This window comes from Falco cherrug, chromosome 10, assembly GCF_023634085.1.
Source record: "Falco cherrug isolate bFalChe1 chromosome 10, bFalChe1.pri, whole genome shotgun sequence".
In the NCBI taxonomy this organism is placed as follows: Eukaryota; Metazoa; Chordata; class Aves; order Falconiformes; family Falconidae; genus Falco; species Falco cherrug.
The window spans coordinates 31,309,055-31,322,193 of NC_073706.1; the positions used below are offsets into that span (position 1 = coordinate 31,309,055).

Genomic DNA, 13,139 nt, shown 5'->3' on the forward strand with positions numbered 1-13,139 from the left:
AGTTTCAAAATCAAAGAAGCTTTCTAATACCATAAAGGAAGTCTTGAGGGATGATTATATTTTTTTCCACTGGATTTTCATCTGAAAGGCAGAAAACTGTGGCCTTAGATGTGAGGGAAGAGACAGGTCTAGTTCCATCACCATTTTAGAGTCATATGACATAGTTTACGGGACATGCCCATTCACCATGTAACCTGTGCACGATGCATTTCCTGTGAGCTGCTTCACAACAACAACAACAAAAAAAACCAAACCAAAAAAGTGAGAATCTGGTTGTTCTGTGTATTCCCTAGTTAGATTAGTCAGCACTGTGAAGTAAAGTAAATAAAAATGTAGTAAAGACATCCTTCATTCCAAAGGGTAAGATTCCTTTAGTTCTAGTCTCTGTTGCTCTGCCTCAGAATTCCAAGGTTATAGTTCCCTGATGGAATCTCAGAGTAGACCTAGACTTGGCAAGCAGGTCCTGTCTTTAACCACTATTACTATTTTATGGGGATGTTTGCCTCTTCCAATCAGGTGACAGAAAGACCTATTGATCTGCTTATCTAGGTGTATTTATTTCTTTGTTTTCAGGAAGAAAACTGAATTGCCAACCACAAAAATGGCTATCAGAAGCAATGAGAATTAAGTTTTGTATCTTAAGCAATACAATGTCTCAGAGAAAATTTCTAGAGATTTCTTAGCAAAGCTTTTTTCTCCCACTAAATAGTATCCTGAAAGATTTTTCTACCTAGACTTGATGTAATGCCTGTTCTTGACCCCCTCTGTATGTACTCTTTTGCTGTCTCCCTGTGGATTGATCTTGAATCATAAAGCTCAGATGTTTTTAATTTACATTCGGAAACAAAGACTCCATCTTGCTTCTGATTAGTTGTCAGATGCCCCTTTGTTTCTGAAGACGGTATCTGGAACTTTGCAGACGGACTCTGATTTATCTTCATGTCATTTATTTGAATGAATTACAAAATACTCTTATAATATATAGAAAAAATAATTTTACTTAGCGATGAATCAGCCTTAAAGGAGTAATTAAGTAAGAGAATTAGCGATTCTATATTGATCTACTTTACCACTCAATTAAATTACTTGCTAATTCTCATTTTGAGTGTGTGTCTTTCTATTTATGTTGGGACTGTCAATAAAAGCTTACTGAACAGTGTGCCTTCATTACCAATAAAGGTATATTATCATCACATCTTCCATCTCTGTAGACACCTACTCCTCCTCCAAGTGAGGTAAGTGACCTTCCGATGTGGAAGATATTGCCACTTTTAACAGGCTAAAACGTGTGCTTTCATTTTCCAAATCCTATTGCATCTTTCTTCCTGAGTAGCTGGTTTCACGATAATGAGAAACACTTGCAGATCAATTTAAATTTTCCACTAAGGCAAAGTTCTCAAAGAAGCCTTCTGTGTTTTGTGTGCTCTTGAGGTTTAATCTCTTTGTTAACTAAAGCATTTGAGAGGGTGTCACCCTCTACATCAATGACCAGCTGAAGTGCATGGGGCTCCTCCTGGGGATGGATGAGGAGCAGACCAAGAGCTTATGGGTCAGGATCAAAGGCAGGGCAGGAGCAGGTGACATTATAGTGGTGTGGGGACTGCTGTAGGATGCCCGACCAGGAAGACTGAGTGGATAAGGCCCTCTATAGACATATAGGAGCAGCCTCACGTTCACAAGCCCTGGTTCTCATGGAGTACTTCAGCCACCCCAATATCTGTTGGAGGGACAACATATTGTTGCAGGGCGTAGGCAATCCAGGAGGTTCCTGGAGTGCGCTGGGGATAGCTTCCTTCTCCAAGTGATAGAGGAGCCAACAAGGAGAGGTGTTATACAGGGCCTTGCTCTCACCAGCCAGGAGGGGCTGGTGGGGAATGTGAGGCTCAAGGGCAGCCTTGGCTGCAGCAACCGTGAAATGGTGGAGTTCAAGACTGTTAGGGTAGTGAGGTGGGTACACAGCAAGCTCACTACCCTGGACTCCAGGAGAGCAAACTTTGACCTCTTCAGGGATCTGCTGGATAGAGCACCATGGGATAAAGCCCTGGAGGGAAGAGGCACCTAGGAAAACCAGTTAATATTCAAGGATCATCTCCTCCAAGCTCAGGAGCAGTGCATCCCAACAAAAAGGAAGTCAGGCAAAAATGCTAGGAGGCCTGCATGGATGAACACAGCTCCTGGAAAAACTCAAATACAAAAAGGAAGCCTACAGAGAGTGGAATCAAGTGCAGGTAGCCTGCAAGGCATACAGAAAAATTGTGCAAGCAGCCAGGGATCAGGTTAGGAAAGCTGAAGCCCTGATAGAGTTAAATCTGGTCAGGGAAATCAAGGGCAACAAGAAAAGCTTCTATAGAGGTATGTTGGTGATAAAAGGAAGACTAGGGAAAACATAGACCTTCTCTGGAAGGAAACAGGAGACCTGGTTACCCAGGATATGGAGAAGGCTGAGGTATTCAATTACTTTTTTGCCTCGGTCTTCACTGGCAAGTGCTCCAACCACACCACCCAGGTCACAGAAGACAAAGGCAGGGACTGGGAGAATGAAGAACTGCCCACTGTAGAAGAAGATCAGGTTTGAAAGCATCTAAGGAACCTGAAGGTGCACAGGTCCATGGGACCTGATGAGATGCATCCGTGGGTCCTAGGGGAACTGGTGAATGAAGTGGCTAAGCCACTATCCATCATATTTAAGAAGTTGTGGCAGTCCATTGAAGCCTACTGACTGGAAAAGGGTAAATATAAACCCCATTTTTAAAAAGGGAAATAATGAAGACCTGGGGAACTACAGGACAGTCTCACCTTGGTGTCTGGCAAGACCATGGAGCAGATTCTCCTAGTGACTATGCTAAGGCATGTGAAAAATAAGGCGGTGATTAGTGACAGCCAACATGGCTTCATTAAGGGCAAATTGTGCCTGACAAATCTGGTGGCCTTCTGTGATGGGGTTGCAGCATTGGTGGATGAGGGAAGAGCAACTGCTGTCATCTACCTGAACTTGTGCAAAGCATTTGACACTGTCTGGCATGTCATCCTTATTTCTAAATTGGAGAGATATGGATCTGACACATGGACAGCTTGGTGGCTGATTGGTTGCCCTCAAAGTGTTGTGGTCAATGGCTCCATGTCCAAGTGAAGACCAGTGATGAGTGGCATTCAGCAGGGGTTGGTATTGGGACAAGTGCTGTTGACCATCTTTGTTGGTAACATGGACACTGGAATTGAGTGCTTCCTCAGTAAGTTTGCCAATGACACCAAGCTGAGTGGTGGAGCTGACATGCTGGAGGGAAGGAATGCCATCCAGAGGGACCTTGACAGGCTGGAGAGGTGGGCCCGCGCAAACCCCATGGAGTTCAATAGGGCCAAGTGCAAGGTCCAGAGGAGGGCTGTGAAGGTGACCAGAGGGCTGGAGCACCTCTCATATGAAGACAGGCTGGAGAATTGTTGTTGCTCAGCCTGGAGAAGAGAAGGCTCAGGGGAGACCTTGCAGCAGCCTTCCAGCACCTAAAGGGGCTTCCAAGAAAGCTGGAGAGAGAGTTTTTACAGGGGCGTGCAGCAATAGGGCAAGGGGGAATGGCTTTAAACTGAAAGAGGGCAGACTTAGAGTAGATATAAGAAAGATATCGTTTACTGTGAGGGTGGCGAGACACTGGCCCAGGCTGCCTAGAGCAGCTGTGGGTGCCCCATCCCTGGCAGTGTCCCAGGCCAGGCTGGACAGGGCTGGGGGCAACTTGGTCTAGTGGAAGATGTCCCTGCCTCTGGCAGCAGGGGTTGGAACTGAGATGATCTTTCAGGTCCCTTCCAACTCAAACCGTTCTATGATTTTGTGATTTCAATTCTGAAAGAAGTTTTGGTAACTTTCGTCTATTTTCCTGGTGAAAATGAGGCTTAGGCAGTCACTTTTATCTATATCTGTTTGTGTGCTCCATGTCTCACAATAACATCTGAAATGGTTTGCTGATTCAGCGGGACTTCACAGTTGTTTCTGAGAGACTGTCTAGGGCTTTATGAAATCTGGACCCAGATGATAGGAAAAGAGAAGATAAAGACTGCAGTGTAAGCTGATGTATCATTATATCATTAGACAAAAAAAAAAAATAAAATATATATATATATATCTACAGTGGGAGAGATGCCACTGGAAAAGTTTACGTTATGGTATTTCACATTACATTGTTTATATCACAGGAAAATGTGACTTTTTTGGGGGAAGAAAAATCTATCTATATGGTGTGAGCTAATCTATAGTTTAACTCTCTTTCAAGTCCTACTAAGATTTTAAAATATAATACAGGTAGAACTTGGTGGTTATTGATGACAAGGGTCTTTTATAAACCCCTCTGGGGAAGCTTACATATAAACCCACTAGGCTAGTTCATAAATACATTGCAAAATATAGGGGGCCACATAATCAACACGAAGGAAGTATGCATATAACCTCAAATAATTTTTAATGTCAGAAGATACACACAAAATATTTTTATGTATGAAAATACTTATTAGACAAAATAACTTGAGGCAGTGGAATAATTGGCATGTATTCAAATTGTGGTTAATTGAATTCTTCATCTGGCTTAGAGAGCCACATGGGGTGCAGATTCTGCATAGAGGAAGCAATTTTCATTAACAGGATATAATTTAGAATGAGAAAACATATACACTCTGCCTGAAACACAGTTAATAATTAATATGGAATAAATACATAGACATATACTAAGTTACCATATTTCTACCTGTCACTCTATAGAGTTTCAGCAACTCATTTGCATCCTAAGTAAGTATATTTATTCAGAGAGATGACACTGTAACACTACCTTCCAAAGTGGAAGACCTTTATGTCACAGCATCAAAAATGAGTCATCCTTGTTATTAAAATGGCAAAGTGAGATCAGAATGGTGATTTGATCTCACGCCTACTTACATCTAAGAAGTTTGCTTGTTTGTGAACTGACACTGTACCATTAAAAAGCTTATAACCAGTTCTCAAATTGATCGTTATTTTTGAGGATTATCAGTTTTTCTCAACTAGAATAAATTTAAACCTCTTAAGAAAGAATACTTCTTTTATTTTGTATTCTAATGATCTATAACATTTCTTTTTTGGTCTCTTACATATATTGTTATTATTGAGATGTGTTTGCATGCAGAAGGAAGTTATTTGAAGGATAAAGTAAAAAAGAGTTATCTTGCAGGATGTATGAGAGAAAGCATATGGTATCAATGAGGGGAATACGTGATTGAAAGCCAACAGCTCCACATGATCAGGTCTCTTGTCAACAGCTCGCTGCATCACTTTAAGCAAGCTGAGTTACACCTAATCTTTAAAACAGTTAGTGCTATTTTGGATAAGAAATGCTGTAAATTAGGATGTCAAAATGTGCTTCTATTGGTACAAAACCTAATCTTGGCCTCAGCTCAGGGGAAGTATAAACAGATTTTTAAATCCAGCTCATTTTTGCACAGTGCTTTCACATGCACACAAATTATGGCTTCAGTAGAACTGAAAAGTATTCCTTAAATACTTCCTTGAATCAAGGCTCAAAACTCAAAATCTTTTGTGCGGTTTTCTTGACATTTCAGCTGAACCCTGAAGCAGAAAGGTAGCAATGACTTACCACTACTGAACGTATGCTGTATACTGGTTCTTAGCTTTCACTGTGAGCTCTGCCAGAGCTAGAATGTGACTACAGGACTGGTTCCTGAAGGTGGGCAGCTCCTGGCTGAATTCTTTGTAGGACTCCAGGGTTTTTTTGGTTGGCTCTTTTTTGTTAAGTTTTTCTCTTCCTACCAATTTGACTACTGAACAAATCTGCTGTATTATCTCTATGACAGGCTTTTATGTATAAATATAGGAGTGTGAGAAAAAGAATTTTACTTTTCTTCTTGTTTGGATTTCAGTTAGCAGCTGTAAGATAAAGACCCCTGAGAAATCACAAAGGTGGGAATAGACTGTTCAACTACAGGAATGCTTTTTAATTTTATTGGGTTTGCCATATTTCTGCCATACTAATTTTATAAACCACAGTGTTATTTAATATTACTGAATTGTAGGGCTATATTTCATATTTCCTTCTCTTTTTAATAACAGGTGGTAACAATATTGGCAAACATGTCTGTCTTGGACCAGTGTGCTTCAGAAATAATTCAAGGAAATGGTATGTATTTTAGCTAAATTGTATTCTGTATTTGTGGAGAATGTGGGTAAATGGGAGAGTAGTGGTTTACAAGGTAAGGGAGAAAGGCTTCATTAATAATACCTCATTTTGCATCCTATCTCTGCTGGATGTTGCATATTGCTACAGGGTACAAAATGAGTCCTTGGGATGGTTCTATGTAACTGAAATAAATTACCACTGCTTTAGAAAACTTTGCATGTATAACCATACTGCTGATTTTCTCTCTGTATGTGACTTATAGATACAAAGCAAGGTAGTACAAAGTGTTTCAACAACAGTAATTATAGTAATTCCAGTAATCATATTGTATAAGGTAGCAATTCTTATGCATTAAAAGAAATAATCTGATACTGAGCCATGCATACCTGCATTTTGTGTCATTTTTTTCACAGGCATTCAGAAGTGTGATAGATTTTGAAGCATTACGTTTTCATTACTATACAGAAGTTGCCAGTTTTCCCCCTTCTTTAAATGTCATATTTTGAGAAATCCATTACATTGAAAAAACCTTAGGTGTTATAGGCCCACAGAAGTCTGAGAAGTTAGGTTAATAATTCTGTGGATAAGGATAGAGGAAGGCGTAACTGCCTTATTAATACACATACCAGCAAATTCATGGCCAAGAAATATATTAAGACAGCTTTTTTTTTTTTTTTTAGATATTAAATTACAGCAAAACTTCACATATCATGCTTTTTCTGTCCTACTGTCCTAGGAATATCCTTTCCACACTTTTTAAATTAAGGTTTGGATAGGAACGGTTTCAGTTTAGATCCATTTGAATCTCAGACATGGCTGATTGTAGGTGGGAGAAGGGGTTTAGAAAGCATCTACGTAGAAGCAGGTCTTGAAATAGAATTGGCCAATTCCTATGTAGGTTTGGATGTAGATGTTTTTTGCATTTCAGTGGAAAATTTGAGCTCTGTGCGCACAAATATGACTAGCAAGGATCAGGCACAACTAATTCGCTTGGTGTGATCTGTGTGTGCACAGAGGTAGTATGTATTTGATGTCCCTGCTAGAGTGCATAGGTGTTTCAGTTTGAGACTAAATGATAATGTGGAGGTTGAATGGTTCTGAATACTGAAACAGTTTCATCAGATATATGCAACTCTACAAATTACCAGACTTTCCTGTCCCATGCATAAGATAGTTCAGTGAGGGGTTAGTAGTAGCAAGCCATTTTAGCATGGTGGCTTCTTACTGGATCTCCTTGTTGCATGGGAGGGATGGGACAGTCCCAGAGGGAGGTTGATCAGGTCCACATGATGGTTTCTGCCATGCTCCTGGTCCAAGCTCCCTGTGCTCCTGGAGGTTGCAGAGGTGGTCTTTGAACTCTCAGTGCAGGCATGTGGGGCTTCCCTACCCAGAGTCTTTTCTAGAAACATTTCCCAGGACATTTCCCAGGACCCTAGGTGTCTATAATTATAGGGTTGGGTAGGGAATACCCTGTCAGTGATTTGTCTGTTTGACTCATGCTGCTGTTTTCTGATTTGCTGTTAGCACTCACAATCCAGATATGCCCTGGAAACTTTTGCACTCCTCATCATTAACAGATTGGTTATGTAGTTTGGCTATCTGTTTCACTGCGCACACCAAAACTAGTTTTATTCTTCAGGACAGGTGTTTGTTCATATTTCATGTACTTCTGCTGCAGCAGAAACTTGACTGAAGTTCATGAATTTATACTAGCAGCTATGCCAACTCTAACTCATGCTAGATTACTACAGTAGGTGGAGATTTACATGTGGATTGTCAAGCACAGTGTGATGAAGTAAAGTTTGTGTATACACTCCCTAATGGAAGTTCACATTTGCCTCGAGGCTTTTGAGAAGGGTTGTCACTCACCTTCTGTATAAAGTTTTTATGTGCCTGCCTAATGTAGTAATCAGCTGCTGGTCAGAAGCCAGATTCACAAACTGAGAAGGGTCTTTGAATCCTGGAAAGTTTAGATGCATTTTCTTCTCAACTTTGACTTTTTTGTATGTCGATTGATTATGACCTAGCAACATGATTCTGATGCTAATTCTCTTAATTATTTATGCAAACGTTCTAACAGTTAAAATCCTCTGATGCTACCTGAAATAATCTGAATGCCTAATAGCATATGGAGTCTAATAGCACATAATTGTCCTTACATTTAAAATAATATAGAAAATAGGAATCAGCACAGTCTCATCTGTTTTTGTGGTGCTACAATAAGAATATCAGCTCCTACAGGCAATAAGTTAATAAAACCATTTTGTCACAGATTACATAGTCTTCTGAAGTGAAGTCAGTTCACACAGTAAACTTTAAAAGGCAGAATTTCCTGATTTCCCTCATTAAAGGATTCCCTATTCTAAAATACCTTTAAAGAGTTTGAGATGGGAACTTTTAAATGCTTGCTTAAAAATACATAAACTGAAAGAAAAAAAGTTTTACTTTCCTTTAATTCAAAGCAAAACTTCATGTAAAGGCATGAAATATATCACTACAGGTTTTTAGCTGCTTACCTTCAGGTTAGTTTAGAAGCAAATAAAGAATTGCATTTAGTTTGACAGAAATAAATTTCTGAAATCTAAAATACCAACTTGTAGGGGAGTCAAGAAGTTGGAGGAGAGAAGGGTTAGTGCATGTTCTACTTCCAGAAATTCTGTAGCACCCTAGTGAAGACAAAGGTATGCAAAGATCACATATACCTGAATGCTGATGACCAAATTGCAGTCTGCATTTATGCATTCTTTGTGCCCTATTTGGGCAGTGATTGGTCTGTATTTATGTAGCTGGCTTTTTCCCTTTACTTTTTTGGACTGAATTTTTTGTTCAGAGAGAGGATAACAATGGTTCTTACATCCTTTTAGGTGTCCAGCTTTTAATGGAAATGCTCTTTGAAAGATCATCTTCAGGAAATTCAGCAGAAGTTGCTGCTTGTGAGCGAGTCCAACAGAAATCTGCAGTTACGCTGGCACGACTCAGCCGAGATCCTGAAGTGGCAGATGCAGCTGTAAAACTCAGCTGTAAGGATTTATCACTAGCTTAATGGCAGATGAAGAAGAGGGAGCGACTGCCAGTCATGGAGAAGCATTTTTTAATTTTTAGCCTCACTTGGTACACTTTATGGAAAAGGTTCCCTATACAGTCTGTCCAGAGAGTAACTGAGGAGATTGTGCTAGATGAACCTCTGGCTCATTTCCCAGAGGAACCTGAGGTGCAGCATCCACTCAACACATAGCTGTTGCAGACGATGCCAACTGAGAGTGCTGCTTCCTCCATTCCTTTATTTAAACCCTTGTGCAGGATCTGTCAGTGGACAGAAAACCTGGACCCCTGCAGGTTCAGATGTGATGAATCTAACAGGAAGGAACATGTTCTTTTGGCTGGAGTTTTTTAAGGGTGTGTGGGAAGATTGGTAGGGAAGAAGTGGAGATTACAATTTCCACTTTGAAACAGCAATAGTGGGTAAAAACAATGCATTTGTTTGTTTATACTTTACAACTATTAATTATGATGCCTCAGAACTGCATAATTCCATAGACAATCCCTTAAGTATTTGCGTGTCATCTTTGCATTAGAGATCATATCTACTAAGGAAGATAAATATGAAACATATGAAAACCCACCTAATCTCAAAATTGTTTCTCTAAGTTATTTTTCCTGATATTGTTTTGTGTACTCAGGTATTCCTCGCCTAATTAAGCTTTGCAGATCACCAACTGAAAGAAATAACAGTGATTCTGTTTTAGTAGCATGTCTGGTAGGTACATTTTAATCTTTCTTTCATGCTTATCCTGAAAAATACAGGAAAAAACAGCCCTTTAGATTTCAAAATGCCTAAGTATTGCAGGAATGTTTTAAATTCATGCCAGGGTCTCCTGCTTTTCCCCTTAAGCGTAATCATATACAGTGTCAATTATTTATCCTCTGATTGAAGATTTAAGCACATAAGGAAAATTGGCTTCATCTCCACATTATTGAGCACTAAAAAATTTCACTGGAATGCTTCATAATTTAAGGTTTCAGTAATTCTTAAATTCCATTCTCTGATGCTCTGTTTGTTGAAACGAGCCTTGAATCACAGGAGTAGCAGCCCTTTTTCTGCACACACACACACACACGTATGGAGACATTTATGTAAAGTGGCCAAAGAGAAGAAAGGTGTTTTCTTGCTTTCACTATAATACATATTTTTCTATTTGAGCCTCCAAGACAATATAGTGTCCAGCCAAGAAGCTGCCAACAGAAGGTTAACACTTTCTCTGCTTAGGAGAAAGTTCCCAGCTGCTGGCCCTGCGCTGCATTGAATGTGAGCCCCAGCCAGCTGTTGGAGTTGAGTAATTTCACCTAGCGTTCTGAGAGCAAAGTGTTCTGAGGACGTGGGTAATCTAGGGTTAGGAGATAGGTTTGATGAATGAAGACTGAAGAATATTGTTTGACAGTGCTTTTTAATATTAATGTTATTTTAAATGTAAAACTTGGTTACTGCAGCTTTGATTAACAGCTAGCTTTGTACCAGCACATGAGGAGGTTTTGTTCGTTTAAGCAGGACTCATTCAGGGTGAAAAGAGTATGAATGTAAGCATAAGAAATGGTGTGGTTATTCTTCATATGTACCAAGAATGCTTGTTAATCTTGTATGGCTAGAGCAGAGGCCACAGTGATGGCAGCAACCCAGACTGTGATTTTCCCTGTCTCATTGAAGTTGTTGCTGCACATTCCTTGAATTCATGCCTATTGCTAGATATGTTACCTGCCTGCCCATCTCAGCAATTCTGCTTCTCCTGATATTTTGGTAACTGCCTGATGACACTTTCTAGTAAATATGCGGCAAAAATATTGTCACTGAGACTGAAGCTGCTCCAGGCTCTGATAGGTATCATCACTAAAGTCTGAGGACTTGTAGTGTTTTGTAGTTTTAGCTTGACTGTTTACTTTTTGTACATTTTGAAGCAGGCAGTTAACTCTTGTCTCAGTGCTGCATTGACAGCGCAGAGATAAGCTGATCACAACTATCAGACCTTACTAATAGAAGACAATTTTTGTTGTTGAGGAAAGCCAGCCTGTTTTCCAGTTGCATCTGTTGTGTCAGGTTGCTAGAAGGTATGTAATTGTTGTTTATTTTCCTCCAGTGAGAAAAACAAGTAACAACTCAGAAGGGAAGAGTTTATGAAGATAATAGTAACATCAATGCAATTTTTATTGTGCAGCCTCATAATCGGAACAACTGGCAGTTTTATTTGTTCCCAAATGGTTTGAAATGTATGGTTTCTTTCTACGACGCTAGTATCTAAAAAGATATCTGCTGTTGGCATTGCATAAAAAAAAAGCAGATATTTTCTGAATCAGATGGCTTACAGTTCTCATAAATAAGGCAAAAGCTGAGAGGAGAGTTGAGGTACAAAGAGACAGTGTGAGATGTGCAACAGATCAGTTAACACTACACTATCACTCAGGTCTGAGAGTAATGTGCCCAAAATGAACTGTCATTTAATAGCTGCATTTGAGGGTAGATTCTTGAGATAGCTGAAGACAGTAATGAGATATTAGCCAGATAGAAATGTCCATAGACCTGCATGGTTCAGATTTGAGCCTTGGCTATTGTTTAGAGATTGTTATAATGGATTCCTGCAATGAAGATTTCATCAAACTTTAACAGTATTACAGTTGTGGTGTTTTCTTTTTCTAGGCAGCCTTACGGAGACTAGCAGTCATGAGTCCTGATGGACTTGAAGATTCAGATTTTCAGCAGCTAGTAAAGCCCAGACTTGTGGATTCCTTTCTGCTATGCACAAATATGGAAGAGAGCTTTGTATAAATGTGAGCCAAAAATCTTTGAAAAATAATCATGATGATAGATATACAATAAGATAATACATATACAATTTTATTTCATTTTAGTCCTATTGTTATTTATGACTTATTTATTTTAAAACCATGAACATGTGGTTTGTAGGAGCAGAGAAACAGAATGAGGGAACTTGTTTCAGTGGTTTGCAAAAGTAATTTTATATTTTATTTTCCTGCCAAGACATATCAACAGACCTTATCACTGCAATCTAACAAAATGTTACCTTGTGTAATATAGTTGAGTCAAGGTAACAAAGCCAAGAATTTGGTGCTCCGATGTTAAATGCTTCTTATAATGATATTTTTCTACAGTTAGAATATTTTGCAGGGTTTTTTAAGAAATGCTTTAGTCTCATGCATTTGTTGCACTAGAAGAAAACTAATCTTATAGCTGAAGTTAACTACTTTGAAATGAAAAGGATGTTACAGTCTGAGTCCAGTTCTTAACTGTTGTTATTTTTTAAATAGAATTATGAAAATATAGGACTGTGATTAGCTGATTTTTTTTTTTTTTTTTTTTAAATTTCAAATACTTGCTTGGAATCATGTTAGAGGACATTCTTATACTCTATAAAGATGTGCTCCATCAGAGGATACACACTTGCAGACAGTTCTTTTATTTACATTTACTGAAATTTCACAAAGAAATTGAGAGTATTCTAGAAACATCTTTATGCAATCAAACACACATCATCAATGTGAAGGTATCCACATAAGATTTAAAGTCATTACATACTGATAATTTTCCCTCCTTTCCAAGCCTTACAAGAACTGGAAGTAAGCACGTCCAGACACGTTTTTAAGATTCAAGCTACTATTTTTGTGAAAAGTTGTACATGCATACACTAAATGATCAGAACAGATAAACTATTTGTAACTTGAATTTCCATTTTCCTGTTTTTCTAATTAGTCCTGTCTTTCTAAAACTTTGAAATGGGACTTTTAGGAGCTCTCAGAGTTGACAAAAGGGAGATTTTACTCATAAATAACAACATAAAGAGTAAAGAATAGAGTTTATTCTAAAATAGAATTATTTTTTCATGAACATTCCTCTTAAAATTTGCTTTTTCTTTTCATCAACAAACCATATAAATGTAAAATTACTCAACCAGCAATATCTTGAGACTGTTTTCCCCCAGCTTC

General features: G+C 38.9%; 1 protein-coding gene across 7 annotated transcripts in view; it reads left to right on the forward strand.

Moving 5' to 3' along the window:
- INSC (INSC spindle orientation adaptor protein) overlaps window positions 1-12,508 on the forward strand; it is a 138,385-nt gene extending 125,877 nt beyond the window's left edge. For all 7 annotated transcript variants that reach the window (XM_055722840.1, XM_027810522.2, XM_027810523.2 and 4 more), the window contains 4 exons: window positions 6,083-6,149; window positions 9,014-9,169; window positions 9,830-9,906; window positions 11,836-12,508. In XM_055722840.1, the coding sequence (XP_055578815.1) occupies window positions 6,083-6,149; window positions 9,014-9,169; window positions 9,830-9,906; window positions 11,836-11,964 (429 nt within the window). In that variant the 3' untranslated portion in view covers window positions 11,965-12,508. The remainder of the gene's footprint in view (window positions 1-6,082; window positions 6,150-9,013; window positions 9,170-9,829; window positions 9,907-11,835) is intronic.
- Window positions 12,509-13,139: the final 631 nt, after the last annotated feature.